The following is a 21,738-nucleotide window of genomic DNA, read 5'->3' as shown; positions in this document are numbered from 1 at the left end:
TTTGTCTGAATTTCTACGAACATTATTGCTAAGGATTGTCTTATTGCATTGGAGTCACACTGGGTTAAATATGTACACTTGGGTTTTAAGGGGTATTTATTATTTTCTTCTTTTTTTGGGTTGTATGGAAGCCCCAAACGCAATTTCATTGTTCTTGACAATGACAATAAATAAATACTACTACTAAAATAAATAAAGTCAAAGACTCAGCGGTCCTGTTGCTCTATTTTCACCTGTAAAGCAGGAGTGGGGTAGGCGGAGGTTTACCCTGGTGCAGGTGTGCTGCGGTCAGTGGAAGAATCCGCGAGTTTCTCTGTGAGTTTCCCATTACGTCGTAGCTACTCGGTGCTTGTTGGAAGTTTAGGGGTTTTTTTGCTGTAAAAAGAAGTTTTCTTCCCACGCACAGCGGACACTAATGTTTTTGTCACTTTTTATGGAATCAAACTCAAAGTAAGGTCAGTACTTCCACGCTTTAAACACTGCACGCTCATACTCTCTCTGCACTTGATATATGATCCATTGTTGATCTGCACACAGCTGTTGTCGCGAACGTCGCACTCGCTTACGTCACTGTCATGAGACATTCTCGCAAAAAATCACGGTTTTAGTAACGCAGTAACGCAGCGTTCCTACGGGAAAGTAACGGTAATCTAATTACCGTTTTTGCAATAGTAATCCCTTACTTTACTCGTTAGTCAAAAAAAGTAATCGGATTACAGTAACACGTTACTGCCCATCTCTGCTCACAAATGACCTTTCTCCGGCTCTTCCTGCAGCCTCTCAGTCCTTCGTATCTGAATCTTAAACTCTGAACTGAAGGAAACCCGACTGTTTCACCTCATCTGAGCCTTTTCTTCTGTTCTGAAAGCTGGCGAGGCCTGGCTATTCCTAGTGGGCTCATCACCTTGCAGGTGGCCCAGAGACTTGACCACCTACTCTACCCTGACCAGCTGACATCTGCGACGAGGTGTGGTCAGATTTAAAACTGAATATTCAGAGCCCAAACGCCTGGGATTCGTTTTATGCATGTTTCTCCTCTTATTTGAGAGTTTGGAGATGTGAAAATAAAAATATGCACAGCTGTAACAGTGATACAAACACAAAGGAAGCATTGTAAGCACACGTTAGCTAACCAGCAGACTGGTGTTACCCACAGAGTTATAATCATAAAAAAAATCCCCCCCTCGTGTCTGGCAGCTCTGACGAGGCGTCTCGCATTAGCTTAATTTACTGAAAGTGCCTCTAAAGCTGAACGAATGTTAATGGAGCCTGAAAAGAGGGCAGTGAGGGTCCAAAGAGGAGAACTCCATAAAACTAAAATCCCTCAGCATGTTTTTGTTCAGAGTTAGGAAACCAACCAAAGCTCTGTTACTTAAAAATATTTGTGGTTTCGCAGAATTCTCACCGGGGCTAAAATCTGATATCGGTAGTCGCCACTGAAAACAAACAACATAAATTACGGAGTGTTGTTAATGCACCGAGGACATAAACTGGCTCAAACATCAGGTCGGTGCAGCCAGAGACAGCAGCAGGAGTCTGGGCTGATTCGGTCTCTGTGCTGAAGGTGGTTCAAAACCAGGAAGTGATTATGTTAGTAACAGGAAACTGACACGAACCTAATGACAGGACAGGGGAAGTGAAACTAAATACATTGAACAAAGAACACAAGACTCCTTCAAAATAAAACAGGAAACATGGAGAAAAAATACAATAATCAACAAAATAAAACTAAAATGTCTTGGTACTGGGTCGCACCGTGACATTTTTCTTCCTGTGCAATCGACTGGAAGGCAGACAATGGAGCACTACAGCAATACAGCTTTTGAAGAGCGGAGATGTGGACGTTACTTTTATTTTTATTGCACAACAGGACAAGAGTGTGACAGTAAAATTGGACAGAAGCTGCTAACACAGCTTTGGTCTTTGCAAGTGTCTGCACAGACAGCATGCTAACGCTAAGCTAGCCAAGAACCCAGACTGGTGTTAGAGCTGAGCGCACGCTGACCCGAGCCCGCAGCCAGAGCGACGAGCACGCAGCCTCCGTTTCTACCTGTTCGTGTTTGTAGAGTCGTCTGCTGGTTTTCAACTTTGCTTTGTGCGTTTTAAGTTCAGACGTAAACACTAAGACAAAGATGTGAATCAGGCGGCTGGTGTGGATATTGATGCAGTGCCATAGCAGCGGATTTCAGGGCGAATGGTTAGTATTTAAAATGCATGTGTTTGTCCCAGGCAGTAAAAACATGAAAGTGCTGAAGTATCATTTGATTTTTGTGTTTTACTCGAACGCAGGCATTTCACCAGAAATTACATTTCTGTTGCAGGGGAGGACTGCAAGACCGTCCACAGAACCATGCGGGCCTGGTTCTAATCTAGGACCACATGAACACTGACATGTGATGAGGAGCTACAGACACAGAGCTCTTCATTGGGAGCCTTCTGTGTTTCAGGTTGCTGGAAACTGACTGAAACTAAATCCTGTATTTGCAGATGCTTTTTATGTTTTCCTTTTGAACACTGGAGCAGCTTTTTCAGCACTTTTTAATGTGAGAAAACCACTTTTGACTTGTTTGTTTGCATTTTCACAGCCAAATAGTCTCAATGAATTCTTTGTAACTGCTGGACCAAATTTAGCAAGAACAATCACTCATCCTGGGAAAGCACAGGAAAAACCCGATACACTGATTGACAGAAATCCATATTCTATGTTTCTCACAGCCGTTGATGAAAATGAAGTTCTTGAAATTGTCAAAAAATGTAAAAATCACAAATCTTTGGATTGTAATGATATTGATATGATAGTGGTTAAAAGAGTCATTGAGGCTATTATAAAACCATTTACATACATCTGTAATTTATCATTTCAAACTGGTCGATTTCCAGACAGAATGAAAATAGCAAAAGTTATACCTCTATACAAATCTGGAAACAAACACCATTTCACAAACTACAGGCCTGTCTCTTTACTACCTCAATTCTCAAAAGTTCTTGAAAAACTGTTTAAAAACAGACTGGAAAAATTTATAGATAAACATAAACTACTCACTGAGAGTCAGTACGGATTCAGATCAAGCAGATCAACATCATCGGCACTATTAGATTCAATAGAATACATCACAAATTCCATAGACAAAAAGCAATATGTGGCTGGGTTATTCATAGACTTGACAAAGGCATTTGACACCATAGATCAGGATATATTAATAAGAAAACTGGAACGTTATGGTGTCAGAGGGGTCGCTTTAGATTGGGTCCGGAGTTATTCAAGTGACAGGAAGCACTTTGTGAAATTAAATGGTGGTTGCTCCTTATGTATGGACATTGCTTGTGGTGTACCCCAAGGGTCAGTTTTGGGTCCAAAATTCTTCAACTTGTACATTAACGACATCTGTAAAGTGTCCAAAGTATTAAAAATGGTTCTCTTTGCTGACGATACAAACATTTTTTGCTCTGGTGATGATCTGCAGAATTTATTGGAGGATATGACTAATGAAATAAGTAAAGTGAAGTTCTGGCTTGATAAAAACAAATTATCATTAAATTTGAATAAATCTAAACTTGTGTTATTTGGAAATAGTAGTTTAAATACAAATGCAAAGATTCAAATAAATGGTGTTGATATTGAAAGAGTCAGTGAAAATAAATTTCTGGGGGTAATAATAGATGAAAAACTTAACTGGAGAGCTCACGTAAGATATATTCATGCCAACGTATCACGAAGCATTGCAGTACTAAACAAGGCAAAACAGGTATTCGACAGAACATCACTTCATATTCTCTACTGTTCACTGGTTTCACCATACTTAAGCTATTGTGCAGAGGTCTGGGGCAATAACTATAAAACCACATTACATTCACTTTTTACTCTTCAAAAGAAAGCAATTCGAATCATCCACAATGCAGGTTATAGGGAACATACAAACTCACTATTTTTGCAGTCTGAAATATTGAAAATTGACGATATAGTGAAATTCCAAACAGCACAAATTCTATTCAAAGCAAAAAATAAAGAACTGCCAGGTAATATTCAGAGTATGTTTTTTTTGAAAGAAGGAAGTTATAATTTAAGGGGTTTTTGTAACTTCAAAACAATGAAGGTCCGTACTACAAGAAAAGGCTTTTGTGTTTCTGTTCAAGGAGTGAAACTATGGAACAAACTGAATATGGAATTAAAGCAATGTCCAAACATAAAACTGTTCAAAAAGAGTTATAAAAATATGATCTTCTCGATCTATAAAGAAAAGGAAAATATTTAAATTAAGTGAATGTCTCTATTTAAAAACAAACAAACAAAAAATTCATGATGTGATATTATAGTATATCAGAAATCTGTTCACTATTTTTATTACAAATTATATCAGTAAGGAAGCTGACTAAATATTCACTGATAATTTATGGGACAGGGGTGGGATTAAATAAGTGTATACTTCTTCCCACTCCCTTTCAACATGTAAATTAATCAGAATGGTTTTTTGTATGTAATTTGTATAGTATATTTTTTTTTCTCTCATTTCTTTTCTAAATGTACTTGTATATTGTTCACATGTTGAAATAAATTACCAATCAATCAATCAAAAAAGTACAGATTATGGCGCACTGACGAGATTTCCATTCATGTGAGGATGAATCCATCAGACGGGGCACTGCATAACCACTTTTCAGTTTTTGCTTCACCTTCCAAAGCTGCTGCTGATCCATCAGTCTCACATGTGTACACAGAAAATACACAAAACCAAAGGAGCTTCCTGCTGCGAGGCCAGCGTCCTGCCCGAGAGCAGATAAACAGGAAAAAATAAATCAGATGTGAGCGGAGGAGTGGCGTGTCTGCAGGGACGTCTCCGCTTCCCCCAAACACACTCAACATGTACACGAAAGCCTCCATCGCACCTGCTCGGCTCATCTGCTCTCAGGCGACTGCCGGGACGACGAGGTCTTTCCTAATTTGGCATCTCGATGTATGCTCCAGGACAAACTGTCATCGGTGCCTCTCGAACTGTCGCTGAGTTTGTACCTGGAGCTTTTTTTAGATTCTAATTATTTAACACATGTAAGTGGCACAAAAAGGTCCCAAGAAGGCAGGAGGGTTATTAAAGCAGCAGAAAATTAAAGAACACAACATGTCTGTATGTCCGTGCCATCAGCTGATGCTCTGTGAATATAACACAGGCCAGATGCAAAAACTGAGCCAGCGAGAGTCACATCCTCCCATCATAACAGAGCAGAGCCCGATGCACAAGTTTCAGCTCAGAACATCAGCAGATGTTAAAAAGACTCCAAAGGTCCATGTCCTCCAGTAAGAAACTCGCTCACGGTTTCTGTTCATGCGCCAAAACTAAAGCATTATGAGACCCTGGCGGCGGCGGCTGCTGGGTTCATGTTTCCCAGAATAAAACAATGAAAGTTGGACAGATTCAACTATGGTGAAAACTCCCACTTCATAATCCCTCCAAGTGGGATGATTACACGTACAAGTATGATTGTGTTTCTTTAGTGAGACAGTGAATGTGCCTCACACCGTGTCACATGATGCAGTGGGAGGCATTCGTGAATCATGACCAGCTGACAAACTGATTTAGTTTCGAGAACACTCAGGAGCTCAGTTCAGACCCGGGCCCAGCCCGCTCCCCGTACAGGTCTCGTTTTACTATCAAACACATGCATCAATGTAAATATCACCATATCACGTTAAATTTTATAATTATTTTAAATTCAAAATAGAGTATTTAAAAGTAGAATGGGAGGCAGAGCCTTCGGTTTTCAGGCCCCTCTTCTGTGGAACCAGCTTCCAGTTTGGATTCAGGTGACAGACACCATCTCCACAGCCTCCACTTTCTACTGCTAGTGACCACACAGGTTGTCACAGAAATTTATGTTGCTCTGTGCTGCTGTTATCATGCTGAACTGTCATGATGGATGCTTTGTGAGAGAGCGCTGCTGGCTGCAGTCAGCTCCGTGTCTGCTTCACTAAAAGTATCCAAACATGCCTCAGCACGGCTGCATTAATGACCTCGCTTATAGAAAGACCAGACCCTGAATCACACAGGAGGAACAAGCAGCCCACACATCCCAGCATTCAGACACACCGAGGAGCCAGTAACCACAATACTGATACAGTGTGTGTGTGTGTGTGTGTGTGTGTGCGTGCGTGCGTGCGTGCGTGCGTGTGTGTGTGCGCTGTGCGTGCGTGCGTGTGTGTGTGCGCGTTCTACCTGACTGTGACTTGTCTCCTGTCTTCAGTGTTGTTGATGCTCGTCCGTCCCGCCTGCTCCTGACTGAACGCAGAGCAGAAGAGTCATCACAATATTTTTCTGGATGATACATTTTAACAGCCAACATCAGTTTACAGTCAGAGGTGCATCGTCCCATTGAAGCACACAGACTCGATGATTTGAATTATTGTCTGCTAACACTTTAGTGACTGAGAACCATGACAGGCTTTTAAAATGCAGCTCTATGATGTCCCCCCAACAATCCTAGCTCGGCCACGCTTATTGAAGAGAACACAAGTGTGGTTTAGAAGCTGATCAGATTTATCAGACTTGGTTAATAAAAGCTGACTCTGCGGCTACGTCCACACGTACACGGGTATTTTTGAAAACGCAGATTTTCCGTTTTCGTTTTAAAAAATAATCCCGTCCACACATAAAGGCAGAAATGAAGGAAAACGCTGCTATGAACATGCCAAAGCAGCAGGTGGCGCTATATTCCTATCCGTGCAGAAATGTTGGCCAATCAGAAGTCTAGAAGCCTCGGTGGGAAAAAGTAAACAAAGCTGGGGCATAGAAGCAGAACCGAGTCGTATGTGTGGACGGACAGTAACTGTGTGTATATGTAAGCATTTAAACACTGCAGAGAGTAGAATTAACAGTATTGTAGAAATTCATTTCACCGAAACAATAACGTGGCGCACAGTGTGACGTCACAAAAGGCGCACACCTTTGACGCTGCGTTTTTTTCCGTTTTTCTCGTCCACACGTAAACGCAAAAACTGAGTTTTCAAAAATATCCACCCTGGCCGGAGTTTTTAAAAATCTCCGTTTTCAGTGACCGAGAACGCCGTTTACGTGTGGACAGAAGGTGCAAACGCATAGAAAAATCTGCGTTTTCAAGAATACCCGGGTACGTGTGGACGTAGCCTGAGAATCACAACATTTAATTAAATACAGACAATTCTGAACAAAGCACAGTTTGCCTGCTGAAGAAGTGTACGTAGGACTATAACGTAGAATTAAAAGTCAAAATGCCTTAAATAAATTCTGTAGAGTGAAGTTAAATAACTACGGTCACATGAAAGTTTCTCAGGGCTGTGTGTAGTGCTGAGAAACCGTTCTTTAGCCACACAGCGCACCTGACCGACAGCCTGTCAGCGATCAGGTGTCAGTGCAGTCAGACGACACGCAAAATAACACAGATGAGTTTGTCTGATATTCTTGATGCGTCTCAGAAAATATTAAAGATAAATATAAATCAAGTTGGCGCTCAGCCCAGCAGCTAGATTTATATTTAAAAGACACAAATCTAATCTGGACATTTACAAAAAACGAAACAGCCTGCCTAAACCAACAAACGAACACTTCCAGGACGTTCGCTCTTATCTGAAGCAAAGAATTCCAGCAGTATCTTCCCTCTGAAGACAGATTAATGAGAGGATGATGTATCCATACACCAGATATTTGGCTGAAATGCTGCTCAGTAAATCACTGACTCCACGTTGAACTCGGTCATCTACTTTTACAGACCAGTTTCTGATCATCTCGGTCTTTGATGGCAAAGCTGTGTGAGCTTAGCAGCTGCAGGGCACCGACATGTTCATCGGCCTGGATCTCCCTGAGCTGTCCAGCACCATGACCAGCCAGCTTTATTACAAATAAATTACACAACAGTGAAACTAAAGATGTGAAAGTTAGCACCATCCAAACACCATGATGCACAAGCATCGTGGTGTTTACTACTCATGGTATGAGCATCAGTCGTTACCGTAACAGACGGCACAGCTCTTGACCCTCCTCAGGTCAGCAGCCGGCTCCTGTGGCCTCCTCAGCACCGTGAAGATGGAGTTTCCTGTGTCGTCAGCCTGAGAGGAGACAGCAGCTACCGTTACCGACCGCTTCGCTCGTTCATGACAAACAGATTCCTCAACGACTGAAGGAAGACGACAAGCAGCTTAAAGAAAATGATGTTTTATTAAACTTTCCCTCTTCGGTCTTGTATGTGCTTTATAACTGACAGCCATGAGAGAAGGCTTCAGGCACCACAGCTGTTTCTTCCTGTTGTACACTAACTTCTGGCTACACACTGTAAACATAACTGGAGCCGCACAGGGAGACTAAGTGCACAATGAGCTGGAACGACTTTGTGCTTGCAGGCCAAACAGGCTGGGAAAAAGGCCCTCACATCATGTGCTGAGAAGAGTTTAAAAAGGGGATGATGACCTTTAATGAAAGATTGATAGAAAGGGTGTGATTAAGGGTGGGTCTAACTTTTGATTAAGAAGTTCCTAGCCAAGGTGTGTGTACCATCCCTCACTTTCTCACTCAGATCCACTCCACACTGATCATGTCAGAGACACTCCTCACTTTTTATCACTAAAACATGGTTTATGATGCTTCGTCTCTTCAGTGACACTTGTGCTTTCTTTTTCTAAATCTCAGATGAAACATTGGAGTTTATCAGCCGCTGTTAAGCCAAACTCGCCTCCATCGCCTGATTAATCGCAGGAACGTTCTAGTTACAAATGACTTCTGTTACTCAGTAAAATCCTACAAGCAGTTGGAGACATCCGTCCAAAACAACAGTTTCAGATAAAAAGGTGCAAATATGTTACTCTTGTCCCGATGATCTCAGTCAGTCGGCATCTGTGGACAAAGTCTTTGCACTGTGCTCACCATGTTTGTTCTCACTAAGAGGAGACGTACGTACCGTGTGAACAAGCTGTGTGAAGCAGAAACATATTCACTTATCACAGCGCAGTCTAAGGAGCTTGGAAAGAAAAGCGTGTGGACTTCTTTAAGTTGCTTGAAGACGCTTCACCATCCGAGAAAAAATGTGAAACATTGGCATCCTCGAAAGAGTGACCTTTGACCTTAAGATGCAGATGGACTGCTGAGTCTTGTCCTGTGGAGGTGGCTCTTCTGTGTTGTGCCATGCGCTTGTGAAGTGGCTGTTTGGTCTCTCCAATGTAGAGGTCTGAGCATTCCTCGCTGCACTGTACAGCATACACCACATTGTTAAGTCTGTGTTTTGGCGTTTTGTCTTTCGGGTGAACCAGTTTCTCTCTGAGCGTGTTGCTGGGTCTGAAATACACCGGGATGTCGTGCTTGGAGAAAACTCTCCTGAGTTTCTCTGATACACCGGCTACATAGGGGATGACAATGTTGTTGCGTCTGTCCTTCTTATCCTCCCTCGCTGGTGTCTGGTCTTCTTTTCTGTGCCTCTTTGCTGACTTTAAGAACACCCATTTAGGATAGCCGCAGGTTTTGAGTGCTTCCTTTACATGTGTGTGTTCCTTCTTTTCCCCTTCAGGCTTAGAGGGAACATGTTCTGCCCGGTGGTGTAGGGTCCTGATTACTCCAAGTTTGTGTTCCAGAGGGTGATGGGAGTCAAAGAGGAGGTACTGGTCCGTGTGTGTGGGCTTCCTGTAAACTTCGATGTTGCCGTTCTCTTCAATGTGCACAGCGCAGTCCAGGAAAGGCAGACAGTCGTCCTTTGTGTCTTCCCTGGTGAACTTGATGTTTTTATCCACAGCGTTAATGTGCGCAGTGAAGGATTCCACTTCTTGTGTCTTGATTTTGACCCAGGTGTCGTCCACATATCTGTACCAGTGGCTGGGTACTCTTCCTTTGAAAGAGCCAAGAGCCTTCCTTTCCACTTCCTCCATGTAAAGGTTGGCTACAATAGGTGACACGGGGGAGTCCATGGCACAGCCATGTTTTTGTCTGTAGAAGCTTTCGTTGTACTTGAAATATGTAGTGGTGAGGCAGAGGTCTAACAGTGTGCAGATCTGATCGGGGTTGAAGTTGGTCCTGTCCTCCAAGGAGCTGTCTTCTTGTAGTTGTTTTCTGACGGTCTCCACGGCCTCCGTGGTGGGTATGCAGGTGAAGAGAGAGACTACATCAAAGGACACCATGGTTTCATCTGGATCCAGGGTAAGTTTCTGGACCTTGTCGGTGAAGTCGGTGGAGTTCTTGATGTGGGGTGGGGTGTTCCCCACGAGAGGAGCAAGGATGGTAGCAAGGTGTTTAGCAATGTTATAAGTGGCTGAGTTTATGCTACTGACTATGGGTCTGAGTGGGACAGCTTCCTTGTGGATCTTAGGAAGTCCATAGATGCAGGGTATGGCATCCCCTGGGTAAAGGCGGTGATATGTAAGGCGGTCAATGATTTTGTCCTTTTCAAAGTCTTGAAGGCAAGGTAGCTCCTTTGACTACGATGACCTGGATGACTGAGAACCTTCACAGATATAAACAGTTTGTGTTTTCAGTCTTCTTTTTGTCTGTGTAAACTATATCCATAAAATATTCAATTAAATATTTTGAATAAAAAACTTTGAACTTTGGACGCCCCAGGACAGGAAGCCCCAGAGTCTCCTCTGCTGCTGAGGGTAAACTCATCCGAGCCACCAGCCTCAGATTAGAGCCCAGATAGATGCCACACAGAGCTCCAGTAGCAGACAAATCTCTACAAGTTCAGAGGAGACTGTGTGAATCAGGCCTTTATGGTCAAATAGCTGCTGAGAAACCACGACTAAAGATTTGTTTGGACCAAGAAATACAAAGAATGGACATTAGACCAGTGGACATCTGTGCTTTGGTCTGATGAGTCCAAATCTGATCGCTGAGTGATCGCAAAGGGCCAACAAGAGCTCAGCATCTCTGGGAACTCCTTCAAGACTGTTGGAAACCATTTCAGGAGACGACCTCATGAAGCTCACCGAGAGAATGACAAGAGTGAGCGAAGCAGTAATCACAGCAAAGAGTGGAAATTATGAATAGTCTACATTATCAAACATGTTTTGAGTTATTTCACACTGTTTTGTTTACTAAATAATTCCATATGAGTGTGCACTCGTATTTTTGATGAGAATCTACAATGTAAATAGTTGTGAAAATAAAGAAAAACCATTAAATGAGACGTTAAATTCCCTACCAGCATTGCTCTGGGTCCCTGTGATCCAGAATTACACCTGGATCTCCTGGTTGGCCCTGAAACAACAACAGATTGGTCAAAACATTTACGAACCATCTGCTCTCATATGTTAATATGTGTGAACGGAATAATAAACTGGGAACTTGAGATACAGGGAGCGTTATGTGCTGTTGGCTTTCTCTGTTGTAAAGGAACAGGAAGTAGTTCGACGTCATTTAGATGAAGATACAGAAACCACTTTCTGACTGAAGAGAGTCCGATGCAACAATATTCAATTTGAAAAACCTACAAACACAGTCACTTTTACAGCTGGGTGCCATAGGAAGTGATGTCACGACCTCCAGCTGGCCCTGGTTCCCCAACTGGTCTATGTTTACCCTGCAGGAGGAACAGCTCACACTCTGTTAACATCATGAGCAGTGATACTGTTTAAATCAGTCACTATAGGCTTATCTGCACCGGTGAAGTGACGCACTCACCTGAGATCCTGGAAAACCAGGCATTCCTTTGGGTCCTGGTTCGCCGCCGTTCCCCCGGCTCCCTGCAGCAACATTAATGCCTGATTACGAGTGTATATCCTTGTCATCAATATGAATGAATGACAATATTTAAAGTTGCGTACACACACACACACACAGCTCCAGTGAATTTCTCTGGAAGTCTCTTTATGAGCCAAGTCCAACAGCTACACTACGCTGGAGTTAAACACATAACTGATGCCAAGGATCATTATTCATGAGAACTCTGTCTACTCGGCCAAAAACGACTGAAGGACTAAGTGTGTGCAGCTGCTCTGAATGAGCCTTTAGTGTTTGCTTCCTGGATGAGAAGTAGAGTAAAAAAGTGGTTAGAGATAGAAGTTTATATATCCCACAGGGACGTGATTAGGAATATGGGACCAAGGTCGTTTACAGCGCTCACTGGCTCAAAATGTGTTTCCGTGCTTGGGATTCGCTGGGTACTACAGGCCAAGCCACTCAACAACCTCACATGTGGATACCCATCCACTCACGAAAGCTCCAGAAATGAGACTTCTAAGAGCTCACAGTTTGATCCCAAGCAATCTTTGGTTCCAGGTGGAGTCCTGAATGCCACTTGGCTTTTGATACTCTCATTGACAAACTTAGCACTGCACCAGTTCTAGGTTTTGCTGATCCGGCATTGCCTTACATCCTCCACACTGACGCCAGTACCTCTGGATTGGGCGCCGCCCTTTACCAAGAGCAAGAGGGGAGACTTAGGGTGATAGCCTATGCCAGTAGGGCATTGTCATCCAGTGAAAGTCGTTACCCAGCTCACAAGCTTGAAGTTTTGGCACTGAAGTGGAGCGTGACAGAAACATTTCATGATTACTTGCATGGAGCAAATTTTACAGTGGTCACGGATAACAACCCTCTTACCTATATCTAGACATCAACAAAGTTGGATGCTACCGGCCATCGTTGGCTGGCTGTATTTCTACATTCTCGTTCAAGATACAGTATCGAGCTGGCAAGCAAAAACCTGAACCTGCTCAGAAAGATGAGGCACTAATAATCAGTTTGCTCAACAACATCTCTCAGCAACAGTGATGATGAAATATCAGCTGAAGTCGCTGATGCGATTTGCCAAAGCTGTCAGGACCCAAGCTGAGAATAGTTTGGTTGAATCCCTGTCCATCAACACAGTGCTTCCTGAGAATTACTCAGAAGATTCCCATGGACTTCCTGTTATTTCCACCATATCTATTTATCAAAAACAGAGAACCGATCCAACTCTCCGGGAGGTTATTCACCAGTTGGAGTCAGGAGAAAAGGTTCCCCCAACAGCCATGGAAGAGCTTCCTGAAATTCTCCGTAGAGAACTGAATAAATTGGAGCTGATTGATGGTATTCGCTATAGGAAGAGCTCAGTGGCCAGTGGATCTAAGAGCAGACCACAGCAACCTCCAGGTCCAAACTACTTGAAGGACTGTTTTGAGTTGACTGATATTTGTTGGATAAATGTTTTGAAGTTGTACAATCTGTATATTGCAGTTGAACTGTTTGTTAACCCAAAATGTGATGTCCACTGTTAAGAAGAGATTACCTGAAGTGCCTCAATGCTGTGCTTTATATTAATAAGTGTTGTGTAAAGTGCTTTGGGTCCTTAGGGACTAAGTAAAGCGCTGTACAAATGCAGGCCATTTACCATTTTACCCAACATGACAACACACCGCCAGCTCTACGTCAGTCATCTGTTTCCATCCCCCTCTCACACTGACCACTAGTAGTCTCCTCATGCCATCAGGGAGCGTTTGATTGGTTGTCGCTTACCAGCCAATTCGGTGCAGTGAAAGAGGTCGTGTTTCATCACAAGCAGGGATGAACCACCAAGGAGCTGGTGGTGGACTTCAGAAGGGGTCAGCACAGAGACTACAAGCCCATTATCATCAATGGAGCTCCAGTGGAGAGGGTGCAGTCCTTCAAGTATCTTGGTGTCCACATCTCCTCAGACCTGACATGGGCTGCCCACATTCAGGTCCAGACCAAAAAGGCTAGGCAGCGCCTGTATCACCTACGACAACTGAAGAAGTTCAGGGTCTCTCCAAAGATCCTCAGGATTTTCTATACAGGACTCTTCCAGATATTGTCTATCCTGTAAAATAGTCAGATGTCTATTCTTATTAATGTACAGAATTCACCTGCTTGCTGCTACTACTGCACATTCACGCAATGTGTGTATACATATACACACACTCACACACACACACACACACACACACACACACACACACACATAATGTTCTTCCTCTACAGCCCCCCCTCCCCCCAAGTTTTTGCACATGTTGAGGAGCGTGTCAGGCTACATTTCACTGTGTGTTATACTTGTATAACTATGCATGTGACAAATAAAGAACCTTGAACATGCTTACACCCTGATACAAGGGCTGTTTTTGTTGCTATAGATCATTTCTGCTTCAACAGCTGGAAGATGTTTTCTCTGAACTGTACTCAGGCTTAAAGTCTTCATTTTTATTACAGGTGGACGGAAAACACAGTTAGCTCTGTGTGTGTGTGTGTGTGTGTGTGTGTGTGTGTGTGTGTGTGTGTGTGCGTTCTACCTGACTGTGACTTGTCTCCTGTCTTCAGTGTTGTTGATGCTCGTCCGTCCCGCCTGCTCCTGACTGAACGCAGAGCAGAAGAGTCATCACAATATTTTTCTGGATGATACATTTTAACAGCCAACATCAGTTTACAGTCAGAGGTGCATCGTCCCATTGAAGCACACAGACTCGATGATTTGAATTATTGTCTGCTAACACTTTAGTGACTGAGAACCATGACAGGCTTTTAAAATGCAGCTCTATGATGTCCCCCCAACAATCCTAGCTCGGCCACGCTTATTGAAGAGAACACAAGTGTGGTTTAGAAGCTGATCAGATTTATCAGACTTGGTTAATAAAAGCTGACTCTGCGGCTACGTCCACACGTACACGGGTATTTTTGAAAACGCAGATTTTCCGTTTTCGTTTTAAAAAATAATCCCGTCCACACATAAACGCAGAAATGAAGGAAAACGCTGCTATGAACATGCCAAAGCAGCAGGTGGCGCTAGATTCCTATCCGTGCAGAAATGTTGGCCAATCAGAAGTCTAGAAGCCTCGGTGGGAAAAAGTAAACAAAGCTGGGGCATAGAAGCAGAACCGAGTCGTATGTGTGGAGGGACAGTAACTGTGTGTATATGTAAGCATTTAAACACTGCAGAGAGTAGAATTAACAGTATTGTAGAAATTCATTTCACCGAAACAATAACGTGGCGCACAGTGTGACGTCACAAAAGGCGCACACCTTTGACGCTGCGTTTTTTTCCGTTTTTCTCGTCCACACGTAAACGCAAAAACTGAGTTTTCAAAAATATCCACCCTGGCCGGAGTTTTTAAAAATTTCCGTTTTCAGTGACCGAGAACGCCGTTTACGTGTGGACAGAAGGTGCAAACGCATAGAAAAATCTGCGTTTTCAAGAATACCCGGGTACGTGTGGACGTAGCCTGAGAATCACAACATTTAATTAAATACAGACAATTCTGAACAAAGCACAGTTTGCCTGCTGAAGAAGTGTACGTAGGACTATAACGTAGAATTAAAAGTCAAAATGCCTTAAATAAATTCTGTAGAGTGAAGTTAAATAACTACGGTCACATGAAAGTTTCTCAGGGCTGTGTGTAGTGCTGAGAAACCGTTCTTTAGCCACACAGCGCACCTGACCGACAGCCTGTCAGCGATCAGGTGTCAGTGCAGTCAGACGACACGCAAAATAACACAGATGAGTTTGTCTGATATTCTTGATGCGTCTCAGAAAATATTAAAGATAAATATAAATCAAGTTGGCGCTCAGCCCAGCAGCTAGATTTATATTTAAAAGACACAAATCTAATCTGGACATTTACAAAAAACGAAACAGCCTGCCTAAACCAACAAACGAACACTTCCAGGACGTTCGCTCTTATCTGAAGCAAAGAATTCCAGCAGTATCTTCCCTCTGAAGACAGATTAATGAGAGGATGATGTATCCATACACCAGATATTTGGCTGAAATGCTGCTCAGTAAATCACTGACTCCACGTTGAACTCGGTCATCTACTTTTACAGACCAGTTTCTGATCATCTCGGTCTTTGATGGCAAAGCTGTGTGAGCTTAGCAGCTGCAGGGCACCGACATGTTCATCGGCCTGGATCTCCCTGAGCTGTCCAGCACCATGACCAGCCAGCTTTATTACAAATAAATTACACAACAGTGAAACTAAAGATGTGAAAGTTAGCACCATCCAAACACCATGATGCACAAGCATCGTGGTGTTTACTACTCATGGTATGAGCATCAGTCGTTACCGTAACAGACGGCACAGCTCTTGACCCTCCTCAGGTCAGCAGCCGGCTCCTGTGGCCTCCTCAGCACCGTGAAGATGGAGTTTCCTGTGTCGTCAGCCTGAGAGGAGACAGCAGCTACCGTTACCGACCGCTTCGCTCGTTCATGACAAACAGAATTCCTCTTCGGTCCATCTGTCTTGTATGTGCTTTATAACTGACAGCCATAAGATAAGATAAGATAAGATAAGATAAGATAACCTTTATTAGTCCCACACGTGGGAAATTTGATGAGAGAAGGCTTCAGGCACCACAGCTGTTTCTTCCTGTTGTACACTAACTTCTGGCTACACACTGTAAACATAACTGGAGCCGCACAGGGAGACTAAGTGCACAATGAGCTGGAACGACCTAATTGGTTAAATATGTTGTTTTTTTATTTATAAGTTGTGTACACAGGAACAAGAATAACTTGTATTTAGCTTACCTGGCATTAACATTTTAATATTATTTTTGTGATTTCTTGTTGACCCTGTTTATTTGATACAGGCCAGGTGACCCTTTTGGGTTTAAAAAGGATGGCGAGCCGGACTCGTTTTGATACAGATGTGTGTTATTTATGGGGAACATTTTTTGATTTGAGAACCTATATTGCTTAATATAAGCTACAGGATTATTTAGTTGTGTTTGTGCACCCCAACTGGCTTTTTCTTTGTTTTGTTGAAATACATGATACCTGCAAAAGCTTTTGTGTTGTATTTATTAATTATTGACAATCAACTCCAGTAGCCGTTCTTACATCTTCTGATTAATAATAGCCCGATATTTAGCTTAATACCTGATATGCATTCATTCATTAGCGCTTTGTTAGTGTTACATGAGCATACCATCACGATAGGACTCACCTGTGGCCCAGCAGCACCTGGGAGGTTCTCGGGTTCCTCTCTCACCAGGTGAGTCAGATATCTGTGCACAGTAACAGACCTTCTCACCACCGGGAGCTCTTCTTCCATTACGACCCTGCACAAGAAAGAAAAACATGAATCAAATGTATTTATTAACAGCGTTGTAAACCAGAGCGACCCTGTGCGTCACAAAAAAGGTCTTATAAAATCTTTAAAGTTGTATCTGTGCGATTAAGGCAACAGATTAAAATGTGACTGAAGACTTTCAGCTTCGGTTTATCAAAGGTTTTATTAACTGTTCAGGGATGTCAGACAGTTTCATGCACAGCCTCCAATTTTCAAAAGCTTTAAAAGCAATTGGAAAAAAAACACAATTCAATATAATTAAATAATATATTTATATTAATATAAATATAAGTTTTTAAACTTGGATGAAAATCCAATGACTGCCTGATGTCTCTACAGTCCCTGCAGGACTGTAGAGACATCCAGGGACAAAACCCAAAAAACTTTAATTGTTAGTGCTTTTAATTGACAGGATTGTGTGCTGGGATTATGTGATCAATATGTTTTAGTCTGCACTTAAAATGAGCATTTGAATTAAAGTTGACAGCCTGTTCATTATTTACAGTCTTGCTGTTGTTGGGGGTGGGGAGGAGTGAGCAGGGTGAGTAGAGGAGGTGTCAGAGGTGGAGCAGCAGCAGTGGGGGTGGGTGAGGGTTGGAGACCGCCTCATGATGAATCAAACCCGTTGAAGTAATGATTCAGTTCGTTTGCCCACCTCGAGATGGCTCTGAGGCCCCTCCAGACCTCACCAACGTTGTTCTCTCGAAGCTGGTTGTCCATCTTCTGCCTGTAGCTGTCCTTCCCTTTCCTTATCAGTCCCCTCAGCTCTCTCTGCACCCTTTCCAGCTCCTCCTTGTCTCCAAATTTGAAGGCCCTCCTCTTCTGCTTGAGGACGGCTTTAATTTCTGGGGTAATCCAAGGTTTGTGAAATGTATTTATGTATTTATTCAAACTGGTATAATGTATACTGTGGTGGAAGGTTGGGATTTAAGAATTTACCTGAAAGTGGAATAATGGTTTAGTCTGTGACAGCTGAACATATTTAAGGCTGTCATTAGAGGGTTGATGTGCTGTGAAGAAGCTCGACAAGTGAATTGTTTGTAAGGAGCTGTAAGGCAAATAAATACTTATTGTTCCACTACACTTGCCTTGGTCCATCTTACTGTGTTTCCAGCCGCTAAGGGCCGCCCTGTTACAATGCTCAACTGAGAGGAACACCGGCGGCAGACCCAGAACCAATGAGAGAGATTATATAGATCCGCTTGCCCGGGAATGTCTTAAATGTTCACTCCCCCAGTGCACGAGCTGAATGTGGAGTAGCAAAAGGGTCCAGCAATCAGTGATTAATGACACAGGTTTGATGCTACACTGGTACAACGAGCTTTACAAATACTCTGTGAAAGCTGCCAAAAACACTGAGAACAAACAAAAAGGCCCATGAATAAAAACCCTGTCAGACCGCAATACTTCACATACTCAAGACCAGTTATGTAACTAAATGAAAAACATCAGGAAACTCTTAAACAAATCTGTTTATACAAGAGGCCAAGTGCTTTGTAACTGCAAATCAGCCTTCATGTAACAGCATGAACGAGATGTCGTAAGTCTGATGAGCTCACCAGAATCATCTCCAGCATCCATCACTGATCCAGATGGATGTAGAAAAATGAACCTTACAGTTCAGCCCCAACATTTAACACTATAAATAACTGAGACCCCCAAAAGCTGCAGTTCGTCTAATGTCCACCCGATGCTCCTAAAACGAGTCTCCTTACCAGCAGACACCTTCTCGTGCAGTTACCTCTGATCCCCTAAAACTCGACCATAAAGTCGTGGCTTCAAAGGACTACTCCACCAACCAGTGGGTGATGTCATGGTCACTACTTCCATGTTTTACATGCAGAGTATGGATGTGTCTTACCAGTGTCCCTGGGCTGCCGGGGTCTCCTTTGGGTGCTGGTCTGGTGCCGTCGACACCCGGGGTGCCCCGTCAGACAAACAAATCCAGAGTCGTGTTCGGTTCTTGAGCTTCCAGCTGTTTGTGGAGCTGCTGTCGGCCTTCTGACAGAAGAAAGAGCAGATTTTACATTTTTACTGACATTAAAGACATTTAAGTTTCCTTGTATCTAGTCTGGTCACGTGTATGTTATCTTTCCATTTAGTTATTTTACTTTCTGTGTTTCGTCCTTTTGTCTCCTCGTGAAATCAGTCGTGTTTGTTTAATATCGAGTTCCTGCTCATTACTCCTGATTTGTGCCAGCTGTGTGCACAGCTGTCTGCCTGATCACCCTCACTGTCCCCTTCAGCGGTTTCTAGTTTTAGTGTTTATTCCCAATTACATTTAAGTAAGAGTAAAGCTGCCCTTTCAGTTTCTTATTTTGTGATTTTTGTTTACTCTTTTCTTTGTTTGGTACTTTGGACATTAGACTCAAACTGCTCGCCTGCGTCATCTACCAGCAAAGTCCTGCAGTAGTCCAGAGCTCTCCTATACCCCTGGGAGACTCGTAGTGCAGCCTAGATCCCGGCTAAGAGGTGACCGTGCTTTTGTCCTGGCAGCCCCGAGCTTCTGGAACAATCTTCCTGCTGCTATTCGCGCCTCTAATTCCATCTATTCATTTAACACGCTGTTAAAAACTTGGCTGTTTGACCGAGTGTTTTCAGCTAGTTAGTGCACATCCCCTATATTTTATCCTATAGTATTTATCTTCTACTGATGCTCCACTGTATAAATACCCCCACCTTATATTTATACTCAGTAATTCTCTTTTAAATTATATTCTGAAGTTTTATTGCTTATTTTATCTGTACTTTTTAGGGTTTTTTGGACTCCTATATCTTATATTCTAACCTTGTTGTGAAGCACTTTGATGTTTAAATGTGCTATAAATAAAGTTGTATTGCCTGCGATGCTGTGGTAGATATATCAATATCATATCATATCAAACATCCTTGAAAGAGTAGTTGTCAAACAGCTAACAGATCATCTGCAGAGGTTTATTTGAAGAGTTTCAGTCAGGTTTCAGAGCTCAGCACAGCACAGAAACAGCTTTAGTGAAGGTTACAAATGATCTTCTTATGGCCTCTGACAGTGGACTCATCTCTGTGCTTGTCCTGCTAGACCTCAGTGCAGCGTTCGATACTGTCGACCATAATATCCTATTAGAGCGATTAGAACATGCTGTAGGTATTACAGGTACTGTGCTGCAGTGGTTTGTATCATATCTATCTAATAGACTCCAGTTTGTGCATGTAAATGGAGAGTCCTCTTCACACACTGAGGTTAATTATGGAGTTCCACAGGGTTCAGTGCTAGGACCAATTCTGTTTACATTATACATGCTTCCCTTAGGCAGTATCATTAGAAGACATAGCATACATTTACACTGCTATGCAGATGACACCCAGCTCTATCTGTCCATGAAGCCAGATAACACACACCAATGAGTTAAACTGCAGGAATGTCTTAAAGACATAAAGACCTGGATGGCCGCTAACTTTCTGCTTCTTAATTCAGATCAAACTGAGGTTATTGTACTCGGCCCTGAAAAGCTTAGAAATATGGTATCTAACCAGATTCTTACTCTGGATGGCATTACCTTGGCCTCCAGTAACACTGTGAGGAACCTTGGAGTCATTTTTGACCAGGACATGTCCTTCAACGCACACATTAAACAAATATGTAAGACTGCTTTCTTCCATTTGTGCAACATCTCTAAAGTTAGAAATATCCTGTCTCAGAGTGACGCTGAAAAACTAGTTCATGCATTTATTACTTCCAGGCTGGACGACTGTAATTCATTATTATCAGGATGTCCTAAAAACTCCCTGAAAAGCCTTCAGCTGATCCAAAATGCTGCAGCAAGAGTCCTGACAGGGACTAGAAAGAGAGAGCAGATTTCTCCTGTTTTGGCTTCCTGTTAAGTCCAGAATTCAAAATCCTGCTCCTCACATACAAGGTCTTAAATAATCAGGCCCCATCTTATCTTAATGACCTTGTAGTACCATATCAGCCTATTAGAGCACTTCGCTCTCGCTCTGCAGGCCTACTTGTTGTTCCTAGAGTATTTAAAAGTAGAATGGGAGGCAGAGCCTTCAGTTTTCAGGCCCCTCTTCTGTGGAACCAGCTTCCAGTTTGGATTCAGGAGACAGACACTATCTCTACTTTCAAGATTAGGCTTCAAACTTTCCTTTTTGCTAAAGCATATAGTTAGGGCTGGACCAGGTGACCCTGAATCCTCCCTTAGTGATGCTGCAATAGACGTAGGCTGCCGGGGATTCCCATGATGCACTGGGTGTTTCTTCTTCACTCACTATGTGTTAACAGACCTCTCTGCATTGAATCATATCTGTTAATAATCTCTGTCTCTCTTCCACAGCATGTCTTTATCCTGTCTTCCTTCTCTCACCCCAACCAATCACAGCAGATGGCCCCGCCCCTCCCTGAGCCTGGTTCTGCTGGAGGTTTCTTCCTGTTAAAAGGGAGTTTTTCCTTCCCACTGTCGCCAAAGTGCTGCTCATAGGGGGTCATATGATTGTTGGGTTTTTCTCTGTATCTATGAAGCGCCTTGAGGTGACTTTTGTTGTGATTTGGCGCTATATAAATAAAATTGAATTGTTCCAACTTAATACCTCAGGCAGCAGAAACCCAAGAAAGAGGAGGGAGACGAGGAACCATCATGGAAGTACAGGCCCCTGCACGGTATGTACCACCGGCAGGTAGAGGAGATGGCTAATATCCAGAAATCCTACCAGTGGCTGGACAAAGCTAGACTTAAAGGGAAGCTCTAATAATATCAAGA

The 21,738-nt window shown here is 42.9% G+C and overlaps 1 protein-coding gene across 1 annotated transcript in view; it reads right to left on the bottom strand.

Annotated features, from left to right (window-relative positions):
- LOC143421183 (collagen alpha-6(VI) chain-like) overlaps window positions 1-19,012 on the bottom strand; it is a 76,251-nt gene extending 57,239 nt beyond the window's left edge. The window contains exons 1-6 of the mRNA XM_076890357.1: window positions 18,861-19,012; window positions 16,874-16,988; window positions 11,622-11,683; window positions 11,143-11,198; window positions 7,975-8,071; window positions 6,207-6,269 (exon numbers count right to left, since the gene is read on the bottom strand). Of these exons, the coding sequence (XP_076746472.1) occupies window positions 6,207-6,269; window positions 7,975-8,071; window positions 11,143-11,148 (166 nt within the window). The 5' untranslated portion in view covers window positions 11,149-11,198; window positions 11,622-11,683; window positions 16,874-16,988; window positions 18,861-19,012. The remainder of the gene's footprint in view (window positions 1-6,206; window positions 6,270-7,974; window positions 8,072-11,142; window positions 11,199-11,621; window positions 11,684-16,873; window positions 16,989-18,860) is intronic.
- Window positions 19,013-21,738: the final 2,726 nt, after the last annotated feature.

This window comes from Maylandia zebra, linkage group LG11, assembly GCF_041146795.1.
Source record: "Maylandia zebra isolate NMK-2024a linkage group LG11, Mzebra_GT3a, whole genome shotgun sequence".
Classification (NCBI taxonomy): domain Eukaryota; kingdom Metazoa; phylum Chordata; class Actinopteri; order Cichliformes; family Cichlidae; genus Maylandia; species Maylandia zebra.
The sequence above is the reverse complement of the archived record's forward strand: the minus strand, read 5'-3'. Positions and strand labels throughout refer to the sequence as shown.